This window comes from Cornus florida, unplaced genomic scaffold (assembly GCF_030987335.1).
Source record: "Cornus florida cultivar Cherokee Brave unplaced genomic scaffold, ASM3098733v1 CherokeeBrave_3.0.0_Hap2_Chr03, whole genome shotgun sequence".
NCBI classification, from domain to species: Eukaryota; Viridiplantae; Streptophyta; class Magnoliopsida; order Cornales; family Cornaceae; genus Cornus; species Cornus florida.
In genome coordinates, this window is record NW_026775573.1 from 88819180 (window position 1) to 88835017 (window position 15838).

Consider the following 15838-nt stretch of genomic DNA (forward strand, 5'->3'; position numbering starts at 1 on the left):
TCTATTGTGTTCCACTCATAGTCCTTAGATTATTGACTCTGGCGTGTCAGACCATATGACTGGTAGTTCTTACATTTTATTTGATTTTCAGTCTATTGCTCCTTGTCTAAGTGTTACTCTTGCTAATGGTTCAACGTCAAAGGTTTCAAGTTTAGGGACAACTCATCTTAGTTCTTCTGTGTCTCTTTCTTATGTTTTATATATTCCTAAATTTCCTTTTAATTTGATGTCTATTAGTAAGACAACTAAAACTCTTCAGTGTTTCGTTACATTTTATCTCTTGTTTTGTGTTTTTCAGGATCTCAAGACGAAAAGGAAGATTGGTACGGGGTATGAAGTAGGTGGTTTTTATTACTTCAATTTTGAGCAGTACTTTAAGGATCTTCAGTCATCTCTATCTCCATTTCAGTGGCATTGTTGTCTTTGCCACCCTTCACTTCCAGTTTTGCAGTGTCAAGTCCCTTGTCTAATCGTGTTTTGTCTTGTCATGTGAAGCGTTTCAGCTTAGTAAACATCATCGTGTATCTTTCAAACCTCGAGTTAATAAACGTGTGACCAATGCTTTAGTTCATTTAGATAAATGATGTCCAATAAAGCACATTTCTAGTAATGTATTTTGTTATTTTGTGACATTTGTGGATGATCATTCTCGCATGACTTGGTTGTTCTTAATGAAAAATCGGTCTGAGCTATTTTCTATCATTCAAATTTTTGGTAAAGAAATTAAAACTTTGTTTGGATGTTCCATTCAAGTTTTGCGTTCCGACAATGCCAAAGAATATGCATCTGATCCTTTTAATACATTTTTCGTGCTAAAGGCATTATTCATAAAACCTCATGTACTTATACCCCACAACAAAACAGTGGTTGAACATAAAAATCATCATCTCTTGGAAGTGGCGAGTGCTCTTTTATATCATATGCATGTCCCTAAACGATTTTGGTGCGATGCAGTCCTTACCGCCTGTCATCTCATTAACCGAATGTCATCTTTTGTGTTGCAAGGGAAATCTCCCCATTCTATCCTTGTTCCTGATTCAGCCTTGTTCAATCTTATTCCTCGAGTCTTTGGGTGTGTATGTTATGTCCATAACCTTGGACTTGGTTTTGACAAATTTGATCCATGTGCCACTAAATGTGTTTTTCTTGGGTATTATCGATCTCAGAAGGGCTATTGTTGTTACAGTCCTACTCTTCAGCAATACTTCACTAGTGCAGATGTCTCCTTTTGTGAATCCGTTCCATATTTTTCAGACTATAGTTCTCCTGTTGATTTTACTCCTGAGCCGGCTTTGCCACCTATTCCTTTTCCTCTTCCCTAACTGTTTCCTAGCCCGGCTCCTCTCCAATTTGCTGCTCCATTACAGGTTTACACAAGGCGACCTAAGCCGCCTACCATGCTTCAGCCACCTTCTTCGGAGTCTTTGGATCCTGCACCGTCTTTTACGTCTGACTCTTTACCTATTGCTCAACGTAAGGGTATTCGGTTTTGTGTTACTCATCATCTTATTACTAACTATGTCTCATATAATTATTTATCACCCTCTTTCTTATGTTTTTCATCCCAACTGTCTGATACCCTTGTTCCTAAGATGTGCAGGATATTCTTTCTGATCCTCGTTGGAGAAAAGCAATGGAAGATGAAATGGATGCCCTCCATCGTAATGGGACAATGGATCTTGTTCCTTTGCCTCTTGGTATCAAACCTGTTGGTTGTAAATGGGTGTACACTGTGAAATACCTTCAAGATGGTTCTATTGAGCGTTTAAAGGCGCGGTTGGTTGCGAAGGGGTACACACAAACTTATGGTGTTGATTATGATGAAACGTTTTCCCCTGTTGCAAAGATTTAGTCGATTCGAGTTCTTATTTCTCTTGTTGCTAATCGTAATCGGCCCCTATTTCAATTGGATGGTAAGAATGTTTTTTTACATAGCGACTTAGTTGAAGAGGTTTTTATGGTGCAACCACCTGGGTTTGTTGCTCAGGGGGAGTATCAGTATAGTGTTTGTCACTTAAAGAAAGTTGTTTATGGTTTGAAACAATCACCAAGGGCTTGGTTTGGAAAATTCTCTGAGGCGGCATTCAAATTTGGTCTTCGCAGATGCCAGACAGATCATTTAGTATTTCATCAACATACTAAAGCAGGTTTCATTGTCCTTCTTGTGTATGTGGATGACTTTGTTATAACAAGTGTTGACTCTGTGGGCTTTGTTAAATTGAAGGAGTTCCTACAACATAAGTTTCATATCAAAGACTTGGGTAAACTTAGATATTTTTTGGGAATTGAAATTGCTAGATTGAAGAAAGGTATAAGTTTTTCACAAAGAAAGTATGTGTTGGACTTATTGGAAGAAACAGGTTTGTTAGGTGGTCGACCAGTTGATGTCCCTATGGATCTGAACACAAAACTTTTAGTTGATGTCGGTGATTTATTTAACCACCTTGGCAGATATCAACGGCTGGTTGGAAAACTAATTTATCTCACTATAATTCGGCTTGATATCTCTTATGCGGTTAGTGTAGTCAGTTTATGGGAGCTCCTAGGGTGTCACATTGGAATGCTGTTATTCGCATTATATGGTATCTAAAGCAAGCTCGAGGTCTTGGGTTGTTGTACAAATCCAATGGGCACCTTAAGGTGGAAGGTTTTATAGATTCTGATTAGGCTGGTTCACTCTCAAATAGAAAATCCACTACAGGATACTGCACTTTCTTAGGAGGCAATCTTGTTACGTGGAAGAGTAAGAAGCAGATAGTTGTACCACGATCTAGTGCTGAAGCAGAGCAATGGCTCATACATCCGGTGAGTTGACATGGCTACAACATTTTCTTGAAGAGCTTGGTCTTGGAGTTCAAACTCCTGTTTCGCTGTTTTGTGATGATCGAGCAACTATCCACATTGCTTCTAATCTAGTGTTCCACGAAAGGACCAAGCATATTGAAGTTGACTGTCACTTTATTTGCGACAAGATATTGAGTGGGAACATTTCTACTCCATTTGTGAAGTCTGAAGATGATGCAAATAAAAATTAATAGTCTAGGAAAGTGTAGTCAAAGTTTTAATTATGGTTTGGGAAATCTGAAAATGTAATGGGAATGGTAAAAGCTGTCATTAATGCTCTTTGGGTAGTTTGAAAGTCAGTCTAGAGAAAGTAAGTGTCATTAATAGTTTTAGTATAAAAGGGTCAGCCCTCTTATCAGTTCCAATCAAGTCTTTATCAATATATTTTGAGATTATTATCAAGTTAAAACAATTCTTGAGGCTTTCCCCCATATTTCCCTATAGAAATCTAGGCTCCGACGGTGATTGGAGTAACCCTAGTCTTGCTTATTGTCGTAAGAAGACTTCTATCATTTTCTGTTTGCTTCAAGTGGCATCAGAGCCTTCCCTCTAAGATCTGTGAATACTGCGGATCTATTGCTGGGCAAGGAAACAACCAAGTGGGCAATACAGAAGCACTAAATGCTGGTAATGTGGCTACAAAAGAAGATTTGGAGAATCTGCGGCAAATGTAGCAATAAATGCAACAACAAATTAATCAATTGTGCACCAGGTTGGAGCAATCAGGAATCCTTGGCCCTCCTAATCCAACTGTTGGAAGACAAAAGGGACATCAAATGAATGTATCAACGTGGAAATTGGAGGAACCAGCCTGCTGTAGAAAGATTTCAGAAAGCTACAGAAGAATTTTCAGATGATGTAGATGGAGTTTTACCATATGCAAGGCAGCCGGTAATCATAACTTTCAGAGAGATCAAGATCTACATATTAAGGTGGAGCTTCCAACTTTTACTGGGGAAGAGCAGCCGGAGGAAGTTTTGGACTGGTTAAATGAAGTTGAAAGGATCTTTGAGTTCCTTGACCTTCCTGATAATAAGAAGGTAAAATTGGTAGCCATTAAATTTAAGGGTCATTTTATTCTGACCCATTTTGACCCGGAGTGTAAAATGGTTCACCCATATCCATTTTTAACTGGGCGGATATGGGCGGGTTGATGGGTTGGGTAATTTTTTGCCACCCCTAGTCATATCCTATACTTATAGGCCTTACAACCTATTTGTATTATGTCAATTTCATATCCTGTATGTGTCTATACCTTTTAGTTCTCACCACCGATATGAATTGCAACTTTGGCAGACGTAGTTCAGTTGAAATGACTTCTAAAATGGTTCTGTCGTTAATGTTATCATCTTGCTCAGGACTTGCAAAACTGTTGTCCATGATTTCTTCCATAAATCGAGGGAGCAAACTCTGGTTTAATGTTGCAACTTGTAAACACTTTTCAACTTATGTTGTCTATTGTGCTCTGAACATAATATATAAACTTTATCTTGTAGGGATTTGCGTCTTCTTGCAATTCTATTATGTAATGTAGCTGAATATCTGGCTGAGGGAAGCTATCTGGACCATTATATTCGTGATTTTCCTGGTTTTTCCAAAAACTTTGGGATGTGCCAGACCTCAGTTTCCCAGAAAACTCCGCCCAGTTTATTTAGATGGCTTGAAAGCTGTTTGCTTCATGGATGTAGTTCTTCTAATACTAGTGACCTTCCACCTCTAATATTTAAAGATGGGAGTTCTGTTGTGAGCTGGGCCCGAAAGATAGTCTCGTTCTATAGTCTGTTAACTGGTGCGGAACAGTCGGGGAAGAAGCTGTCATCTGGTGTTTCCTGTAACATTGCCACTGGATCATCTTGTACTTATGAGGAACTAACAATCTTGGCGATGGTTGGGGAGAGATTTGGATTGCCACAGCTAGACTTGCTGCCTGCTGGTGTCTCTCTTCCTCTGCGACATGTAAGTTAAGTTTCAGTAGCTTGTGAATTTTGATATTGTGGAGGTGGTGTGTATAGTTTGTACCCTTTTTTTTATATATATTTTTTATTTTTATATGCTGTGAAATATAAAAAAAATTAGGGAAGCATTTTACAGTTTTATTTTTAAGATATTGGTAGGATCATTATAATGCACCCATTGGTTGCTTATGGTTACAGCAGCTACTGCCAATTGATGTGTATCATGGAGTTGTGATGGTTGGCATTTGTGACCATCGGCTGTTAGCTGTACTGCGATCTGCCACTCCTAAATGGGGAGAAGTAGGATCCGGTTCCTATTGAAACATACTTGTTAGCATTATAGTCACAGAAATTGATTGTTGGCTACAGTGTACCTATTTGCACCTAAAACCTCTTGCAACAATGATAATTATTATCCGCTTTCAATGTCGTAGTTGTTCACCTACCTTTTGTGGTCAGTGGTAGGTGTTAACTAATTATCTAGCCCACCGTTGTGCTACTACTGGATTGCCCTTGGAGTTACCTCGATGCTTTTTAGGTTCCCTCAATCATTTAATGAGTGATTTACTTTACTAATTCATCAAAACAATATTTCTTTGTGAATACACAGGCATTGGATAAGTGCCGGGAATCTCCTCCCTCTGATTGGCCTGCTGCTGCATACATTCTTCTTGGTCGAGAAGATTTGTCATTGTCATGTTTGGGACATTCTAACAAATCCAAGGAACTTGAACCCCAAACTGATGTGAATTTAATTTCCATGTCTACACCTTACATGCTACATCTGCATCCAGTGACGATTCCTTCCTCAATTTCTGACACAATTGGATCGGAGAACACCAAGTTTGAGGATACCGATTCTGTTGATGGATCTACCACAGATGGAATGGAGCATATCTTTAACTCTAGCACACAGTTGCTGTATGGACGTGATCTGCGATTAAATGAGGTCTGTTGCGGTTTGTTACATGAAGCCAGTAAGATGTGAAAAACATTTTATGAAGGAAGCTGTAAATTGTGGTTTTCATATAAAAGATTGTTTTTATGATTGTCATGCTTAATGTGCTTACTGAAGATTGGGATGGCATTCACATCTTCACTTCATTCCTTGATGCACACACTTTTTAAGTTGAAAAGTTGCACATCAGGATTGCTTAACTTGTTTGGGTAATAGCTTAAATAAGGAGAGCATATGGTGGTTGAATTAGGGAAATAGTCACCAACGAATAAATGCATACCTGTCTTAAACTTCAAACACTTGCAGTTTTTAATATAGACTCAAAATGGTTGCTAGATCGGATTGGCATATTGCCAAATAGTACCTGTAGTATATATCAAATGGCAAGAGCAGAGCCAGGATTTTATTTCTGTGGGTTCAATATCCGCAGACAGGGGTCATGCTAGGATTTTCTTTCAGTGGATAAATATAACAATTTTATGGTCACATTAATTTTGAGTTTTTATAACAAAAATTACCGTTACAGCACGTTATTATGATATTTCAAATGTATATAGTGCAAAAAAAGTGAACACTAAACATACAAAAAAAAGAAAAAGAAAAATAAAAAAAAACTAAAATTCTGAACTGAAACCTAATTTATTAATTTTTTTTTTGAAAAAAAGTAATTGATTCCATAAATGCTTGGATTTTTTCTGGAACACCTAGATGCTTAAAATTTTTAAAACAAAAGCACTAAACTGCAACTCGAAACAAAGAAGGAACTGTTTGTTGAATTGATTTTAAATTGATTTATTATTTTATTAAAAGGGAAACATTGCTTGTTGTAATGCTAATTGTTCGAGCTACCAAGTGTAAGAAAGCGAGTTCTATTCTGAGCATTGACTTTGTGCAAATGATATTGGCAAAGGTTATTGTACTCAGTCTGTCCTAGCACTTCCAATTAGCAGGGACTACATTTGTAATGGCCTTTTTTTATTTTATAGAAATTTGTTGCAACTCTGATAAAGTACTGACCCACGCCTTTTCTTTCCTAAGAATTAACACAGGTCAATTATAATACACTTTTGGATTTTTCATCAGTAATGTGTTTGTAATTCCAGTGACTTGTCAAAAAAAAATTGTGTTTGTAATTCCAGTGCTTTTACTTGATCCCACCAATCCCCCTGTGGCTCTGTCCAAGCGTCAGAGTATCACTCTTCTTGTTCTCCATTTCATGAGGTCCTTATTGATAATTGTCTCATTAGTTGTCTAAATATTACTTGTAATTATGTTTTTCTTTTTGATACACCATTTGTGGAAATTATTATATCAATCTTCACTATCATTTTTGTATGTCACTGGGGTGTTGACTACGACTGCAACCATTCTTCAAATGGTCATTTGAATTCAACATATCGTTTACTTTTTAAGAGTCTCCCAAGTTAATTGTTATCAGGCAAGAGTTCATTGGTTAGTTGGTTCCTAATTTATATCATTATGCCCTTCTTCTAGCTAAGATTCCTATAGAAGCTTGACTTAGATTTTGATTCTCATCTTTCTACTTGATTGCTATTTACAAATTTTGTAGGTTAGACGTCTTTTGTGCTCTGCAAGACCTGTGGCAGTTCAAACATCTGTTAACCCTACTGCATCTGATCAGGACCTCCAGCAGGTACTTGTTCTTTTTTAACTTTTTTTTTTCCTCAGCCTAGTTGAATGTTAACATTGCTATGTAATTGAACACAACACAGGAAGAAGAATACTTTTTTCATATTCGAATGGCAAGAGATTACAGCCTATTTAAAGATAATTTACAGCTAATAAAATAGTAATCTACTCCTACAATTATGGTAACAGATCTGATCCTACCTAGTTGTACAATAAATAAAATACATAGCTGAACATTACACAGCTGTATAAATACATAGTTGTACATTACACAACTGTATAAAATCTTAGAATCGTTGACTCCTTCCACACTCCCCCTCAAGCTGGTTTGAAGATATCAGTCATTCCCAGCTTGCTAGTTATTGATTCAAAAGATGTTTTTTGTAATCCTTTCGTGAGAATGTCAGCAAGTTGTTCTTCGGTTGGAATGAAAGGCATACAAATCACACCCCTTTCAAGATATTCCTTAATAAAATGGCGGTCCAACTCAACATGCTTAGTATGGTCGTGCAGAACAGGATTATTTATAGCTGCATTGTTATCACAGTACAGTTTCATAGGACTAGACACAGGAACCTTCAATTCTTTAAGTAGCTTTTTCAACCATAACAGTTCACAAACTACTTGTGCAACTGCTCTGAATTCAGCCTCAGCACTACTTCTTGCAACCACAGGCTGCTTTTTACTTCTCCAAGTCACTAGATTTCCTCCAACAAATGTAGAATACCCAGAAGTTGATCTTCTATCACTAACTGAACCAGCCCAGTCAGCGTCAGTGTATGCCTCAACCTGCATATGATTATTCTTCTCAAAGAATAAACCTTTCCCAGGAGTTCTCTTCAAGTACTTTAGAACTCTGTAAGCTGCTTCAAAATGTTTCTCATCTGGAGAGTGCATAAATTGACTGATTACACTAACCACAAATGCAATGTCTGGTCTAGTATGAGAGATAAATCAGCTTCCCTACTAATCTTTGATATTGCTCTTTATCTCCAGGGCATCCCTTGGTTTCACTATTGAGTCTGTGATTAGGATCAATAGGTGTCTCAGCGGGTTTATTACCAAGCAAACCAGTTTCGTTGAGTAAGTCAAAGGGTATATTTTCTTTGTGAGACAAATATTCCCTTCTTGGACCTCGCAATTTCCATACCAAGAAAGTATCTCAAAGGGCCTAGATCCGTTATCTCAAATTCACCAGCCAAAATCCGCTTCAATATCTCCATCTCAACACTCTCATTACCAGTCATAATTATATCATCAACATACTCTATGGGCCTGTTTAGTAAGAGGAATTAATTCCTGATTTCTGCTTTCAATTCCTAAAATAAAAATCAGAAGTGAAAATCATGTTTAGTAAAATATTTTCACTTTTCAACTTTAAGGAAGTACTTTCTAATTTTGTGAAGAGAAGAGAAAGTGAAAAATCCTTACTTTCTCTATTTTTTCTACTGTTGGAAGGAATTATTTCCTTTTGCTTCCTTTTATTGTAGCACTCAGATTTGTTCTCTCTCTACTGGTTTAACCTTCAGCCAAACCAATTTGGCTGAGAGTTTATGAACGGGGGCGGCAAACAGTGACTCCAAGTGAGGCCGGACTGAGCTTACCAGCAGACCAAACGGCGACGAGGCTGTGACGATGCGTGCAAGGAATCCGGCAATTGGGCATCGGAGAGGGAGACCCAAATTGGCATCCACAAGCAATTCATACTCCAAAGTTCTATTCCCAGTCCGTGTCCGTGGATTCTGGCATCGGAGAGGGAGAGAGTTTGTGGTTTCCATGGATTCGGCATAGGCAAATAGTATATAGAGAGAGATTGACGAGGCTGATGCACTTCATCATCTCTATTTCTATGGCAAATTGAGCAAGTTTCTGAGGTGGGTTTTCAGTTAGACTCAAGATTTTGGTGTTTTCTTTGTCTGGAGATTGTTGAGGATGATGTCAATGACATGCCAAAATCTTGAATTTGGTCGAACTGGGTTGGATTTGATTGCTTGTGGGTGTTCTTCCAATGCTTCGTTTGGCCGATCTTCAGTAAGAAACTATGCAAAGGGGATGTTTGGGAGTGGTGGTGTAGGCCATGGGGCTCAGAAATTGGTGAGTTGCCGGTGTGACACTAGTCGGTGCAGTGTGTCCGGAACGTGGCTTTGCCCTAATCTTTATGTCCATTTCAGAGAAGAGTTAAGTTATGAGCACAAGTTGAGTATCACAATCCAAAAACCAACTCCAGCTAACCGATTGAGCGGTGGAAATGACCATTTGTGCATCTGCTCCAGGATCCGGACATTGCAAGAAAAGAAAGGAATAAGAAGCTTTTCCTTCACTGATTGACATAAGTCAGCCAGTTTCAATTGTGAGTGAGGTGTCAATCTTTGTTATGACTGATGGTCTTCTCAAAAAGCAAAGGACCCATTTTGAGAGGATGTGGTCGCCGGCTTTGTTTTCATCTGCAATTGCCTGCCGGGGAATTCGCTAAAGGTTTCCCGGACCTGCTGCTTCAAAACCTCAGAGGAAAGAAGAAAGAGGGCTTGTTCCCGTATCGCTTGTCGACGAAATCAAACCCAGATAAAATATATATATATATATATATCTTAGGGAGAGAGAGAGAGAAAAAAAAATTAGAGAGAAAGACAAGAGGAAAGCAAAATTAAAATTATTAAACTTACTTTCTGTTTTTCACTTTCAAAATATTAAAAATAAAATCTTCTTATTAAACATCATTTTACTTTCTATTTCATCTCAACAAAGTAAAATTATGATTTTACTTTTGAAGAAAGTAAAAGTAAGAAAGTGAAAGCGTTAGTAAACGGGCCCTATAAGAATAGTGATTTTACCATCTTCCATGTCTCTGAAGAAGAGTGTTTGATCAGCTTGACTCTGGAGGTATCCATGTTGCAGAATAGACTTGTAAACCTCTCAAACCATGCCCGTGGAGATTGTTTCAATCCATAGAGAGATCTTTTCAAATTGCACACCTTATTACTTCCACGTTTCTTCTCAAAGCCAGGAGGTAAATCCATGTACACCTCTTCTTCTAATTCCCCATTTAGGAAAGCATTTTTTACGTCAAGTTGGTGAAGAGGCCAATCAAAATTTGTAGCCAGAGACAACAGAACTCTGATTGTATTCATCTCAGCCACTGGTGCAAATGTCTCCTGATAATTAATACCATATGTTTGTGTAAAGCCCTTCGCAACCAGCCTTGCATTATATCTTTCAATAGATCCATCAGCTTTGTACTTGACACCCATTTGCATCCCACAGGCATTTTATTTCTTGGAAGATCAACCATCTCCCAAGTCTTATTCTTTTCCAAGGCCCCGCATTTCCTCCAAAACAGCTTTCCTCCACTCAGGAACATTTAGAGCCTCCTGTATAGACCTGGGAATTTCTAGGCATGACGAATTAGTGGCAAAAGCTTTAAAAGAGGAGGACAGTCTGTGAAATGAAACAAACTTGGAAATGGGGTGTTGTGTACAGGTTCTAATTCCTTTTTCTAAGAGCAATGGGTAGATTAAGGTTATCTATTGACTCCAAATTAGGCATAGGAATGGGAGAAATGGTACCTGATGAACCTGCATTTGGTTCAGACTCGTAGGCATACAGAGAGATAAAGTCGTTTACTATTTTAGAATGTGGTTGTCATCTTGAGTAAACACGGAGCTCGGTTGGTGAAGCAACATGCGGTGACACCCCTTTTGGTGTTGTGGTCACTGTTGGTTCAGTTGCGGGCGAAGACAGAGGTGAAGCTGAAGGCTGTAGAGACATGGGTAATGAAACTTTCCAGAACTTATCTTTGCGCGTATGATTCTCCCCCTGAAGAGAAGTTGTCGGAAAGAAAGACTGATTTTCAAAAAAGGTGACATCCATATTGACATAGAATCTGCGAGAGGTAGGATCATAACACTCGTAACCTTTCTGAGTTGGGGAGTAACCAAGGAAGATACATTTTAAGGCTCGGGGATCGAGTTTGCTTCTGTTTGGACTGTGGTTATGGACAAAGGCAGTGCACCCAAATTTTTCTAGGGGTAACTAGGTAAAGAGTCGAACATTGGGAAATGATTGGGTAAAGACAGAAAGTGGTGTTTGAAACTGAAAAACACGGGTTGGCATGCGATTGATTAAGTAAGAGGCAGTAAGGACACCCTCTCCCCAATATTGTTTAGCAACTCCAGAACTTCCAATAGGCAGGGGCGGAGTTAGTGTATGCCTAGGGGGGGCACGTGCCCCCCCTGGCTTGGCTCCACTTACTATAATACATATATTAAATTTATGTATTTTTATATGTGTATATGAAAAAATTCATATAATGCCCCCCCCTAAAATTTTTATTTTCTAAAATTATCTCTTAAATTTTGTATTCCTTCTCTTTGTAACTCTTTTAAATTTGTTTAATTTCCTTAAAAAAAGTCAAATTTTCCTTTTTGAATCAAAGTCTAATTTTTTTCCCTTTCAAAATTCTCTCATTTTTCTTTCCTTTTTAAAATTTTTGTTAACTATTTATCTTTGACACATTGATTGATATATTTTGAGTAATTTTTCTTCTTTGCCTCTTGATTTGAAGAATCTATATTTATTGTCATGTTTATTAATTTTTTTTAATTTATTTTACCCTGTGCCCCTCCTGGATTTAATTTCTGGCTCCGCCCCCGCCAATGGGTGTCTATTTTTCCTTTCGGCAATGCCATTTTGTTGAGGAGTGTTAGAACAAGAAGACTGATGAATGATCCCATTTTGTAGCAGAAAGTTGCCAAGAATGGAATGAAAATACTCTTTGCCATTGTCGGTGTGGAGAATTTGAATTTTTCTTTGAAATTGTGTAAGCACCATGGAGTAAAAATTTTGAAATATTTTCTCGGCTTCAGATTTTTCCTTTATGTGAAATTCCCAACATTCACGTGAGTGATCATCAATAAATGTTATAAACCAACGAGCACCCGTAATGGTAGGAGTGCAAGATGGACCCCAAATGTCACTATGTATCATGGAAAAAGGTGAAGACTCTTTATATGGTTGTGAAGGAAAAACAACACGTTGATGTTTAGAAAAGTGACAAACTTCACACTGAAACATTGGAAGAGGTTTATTTTTGAATAACAGTGGAAACGAAGTCTTTAAATAAGGAAAACTAGGGTGGCCTAAGCTACGGTGCCACAATATTATTTCACTATCAGCAGAAGAGGAAGTGTCACAACTTCTTGTTTGAGCTTGTCCACTCGAGGTAAATTCATCCTCAAAAAAGTATAAACCTCGATACTCTTTAGCACTGCCAATCGTCTTTCCCGAATGCAAGTCCTGAAATTCACATTGAGTTGACGAGAATTTAGCACCAGAATTTAAATCATTCGTCAGTTTACTAATGGATATCAAATTGCAAGATAGTTTTGGAACATGGAGAACAGACTATAAAAAAAGATTTTTTGAAAGGGGTTGATCCTGTTCCTGCAATAGCTGAGAAAGATCTGTCAGCAATTTTAATTTTTGAGTTACCAAGACAAAGATTATATGTTGTAAACAAGGTTGACAATCTGGTCATATAATTAGAGGCACCTGAATCAATGATCCAGGGGCTGTTTTGTTCAGTTAGAGCACTAAAAGCAATCAAAAGATTACCTTGGTGAGCCACAGAACAAGAGGAGGTACCAGAATTGGAATTAGAGGAGGATTGACTCAAAAGTCTACACAGATGATCCATTTGTTCCTTGCTGAATTGGGGAACAGATTCTGAACTCTTTGCTGGTTGTGCACTTCCTGGGTTATCAACACTGGCCTGCATACCCCGATTGTCTCGGTTCTGTGGTCGCATAGTTTTCCAATTGTTGCTGCCAGCAAGTTTCCCTTGTGTGATGAGGGTGATTACAGTGATCACACTATACTCTTTCTCCCCTTCGTATGTTTTTTTGATTACTAAAGGAGTTATTGTTTTGTCCTTTAGAAGCCAAAGCTGAGGTATCCGGATTTGTTGGGGTAGCAGCGGTTAACATGATTGACTGTCGACTTTCTTCCCTCTTAACTTCTGCAAAAACTTCTCCAATTGATGGCAGCGGTTTCTTTCCTAGTATACGACCTCTTACTTCATCCAAGTCCTTGTTTAGACCCCTAAGGAACTTGAATACTCGATCTCTCTCCAGGCCTTTTTGATATTGAGTACCGTCCATGGAACAATGCCATTTAAATTCGTTGAACAAATCCAACTCCTGCCATAAGCTCCGTAGCATGCTGTAGTACTTGGTAACATCATGATCTCCTTGTTTAAAATCATGTATCTTGGTCTGGATCTCAAACATTTGGGCTGAATCTTTTAGATCAGAAAAAGTCTCCTTCACTCCATCCCAAATATCCTTTGCTGTAGGAAAAAACATGTGATTATTTCCAATTTTAGACTCCATTGAATTGATGAGTAGAGACATTATCATGGAATTCTCCGTATCCCATGTAATGTACGCTGGATCCCCGATATCCGGAGCTTTTGTTTCACCAGTTAAGTAGCTGAGTTTTCCTTTCCCTCTAATGAACAACATAATGGACTGAGACAACCTTTGGTAATTTTTCCCTTCAATTTCTGTATAGACAATTGCAGAGACATGTTGTCAGTCGAGGGAATTTGTAAAGGACTGAGACCAGCAGCTACAGGTTTATTGGAGTCACTCGGGGTGTCTGGAATTTTCTCATCAGCCATTTTCTTCCCTTAGGGGTGCCGGACCAGACCTTCAATAAACGGGATAACACTTTCAGAGGCAAGTGCGGCACAAACTAGGATTCAGGTAAAAAAAAACGGGGAGATTGAACCACAGAGATATGCCCAAAAAGAGATTTGGAAAAAAAACTTCATGGAAGAGAGAGGCACGGCAGAAGATTAACGAACCCGTAAAAAATATTGACAATCAACAGTTAGTGTTATAATAATCTGAACAAAAAAGGGGCAATTATAATAATCTGAACAAAAAAGGGGCAATAAGTGCCACGAACAGATTGATCAATGGTCTGGAAAAAGGGCAGTAAGTGCCGAGAAAAAAAAAAAAAAAAACTCCAGGATGAAGCAGAAAAAAAAAAATCTGTTCCAGTGGGGAACCGGCTTTGATACCATGAACACAACACAGGAAGAAGAATACTTTCTTCATATTCAAATGCCAAGATATTATAGCCTATTTAAAGATAATTTGTAGCTAATAAAATAGTAATCTACTCCTAAAATTATGGTAACAGATCTGATGCTACCTAGTTGTACAATAAGTAAAATAGGGTACAATAACACCCCCGAATTTGGCATAAGGACATGTAGATACAAGTTGGCCTATTTTTAGACAATCACACCCCTCAAGTTTGATAAGATGGACAAAGAGAGCCTGAAATACCCTTTATTACCCTTTGATAATAAAATTGAAATTTTAATTGACTTAAATACCCTTGGATTAAACCCTAACCCAAAAGCATCTCAAACCCTAACCCGAACAATCCTAACAGTGTAAAGAACCCTTTCTCCCTTTCTCTCTGTATGTATATACACACACTACATATACCGTCGCCACCGCCGCCACATCATCACCCCTCAGCCGCCGCCACCTCATCATCACACCTCAGCCTCCCTGTTGCCGCCACCACATCATCATCACACCTCAGCCTTCGGGATTCACCCTTCGCGCATCATCATCATACCTTCACGCGCCCACGCACTTCTTTAGCGACCTTTTTCCGGTGCTCACCATTTGCCATCGGGGTTCACTACCTCCTTTACGAAACCCTTGCAAGTTGCAGATGAGGTTATGGTGCTCACCATCTGCCGCCGGTGCTCACCACCTCAATTTCTCGGCCTCATAAACAGACCGGAGCCACCTTTGCTCCAGCTTCACCTCCTACATCCAAGGCGCCACCTGCAACAACGGCCGCATCTACAAGCTTTCTCTCACACACAGAGTTAACAGCAACCCTTATCGGCGGTGGAACCACTGATCTCATCCTTAGTCCACATAATCCTGATTAGACGATGGCGGAACCAGTTGTAGAGTCAAGCCAAATGCCCCTTCTTCTTCAGCAATCACTCCAGGCTCAAAGCTTCGCTCTACGCTCAAACATCAACTCTTTGCCATCGTCAGGAATCAAAGACGCCGGCGTGGGGAGTACGCCTCTATCAATCCTTGATCCATCCTCTTCACGTCGGAAATTTGCGGCGGCAGATGAGGAGTTATTTAAGGGGTTCTTGGAGGATGGAGGTGTCGGTGAAGGGAGTAACCGACATGTGAACGGAGGAGATGGTGAGCCGCTCGTGGACCTGTGGTTGGAAGGTGTGGAGGTGGTGTCATGGCTGAAGCTTTGAGTTCTGGGTTTGATAGGTTTACAATATACATATACATATAGATATATACCTATACATATACATATATATATATATATATATATATATATATATATATGAAATGAGTGTATAAGGGTAAAA

At 38.8% G+C, this 15838-nt stretch overlaps 1 protein-coding gene across 2 annotated transcripts in view; it reads left to right on the forward strand.

Annotated features, from left to right (window-relative positions):
• LOC132300844 (anaphase-promoting complex subunit 1) overlaps positions 1 to 15838 on the forward strand; it is a 129881-nt gene that overhangs the window by 34750 nt on the left and 79293 nt on the right. For both annotated transcript variants that reach the window (XM_059798096.1, XM_059798097.1), the window contains exons 11-13: positions 4341 to 4800; positions 5410 to 5748; positions 7328 to 7411. In XM_059798096.1, coding sequence (XP_059654079.1) covers positions 4341 to 4800; positions 5410 to 5748; positions 7328 to 7411 — 883 coding nt within the window. The remainder of the gene's footprint in view (positions 1 to 4340; positions 4801 to 5409; positions 5749 to 7327; positions 7412 to 15838) is intronic.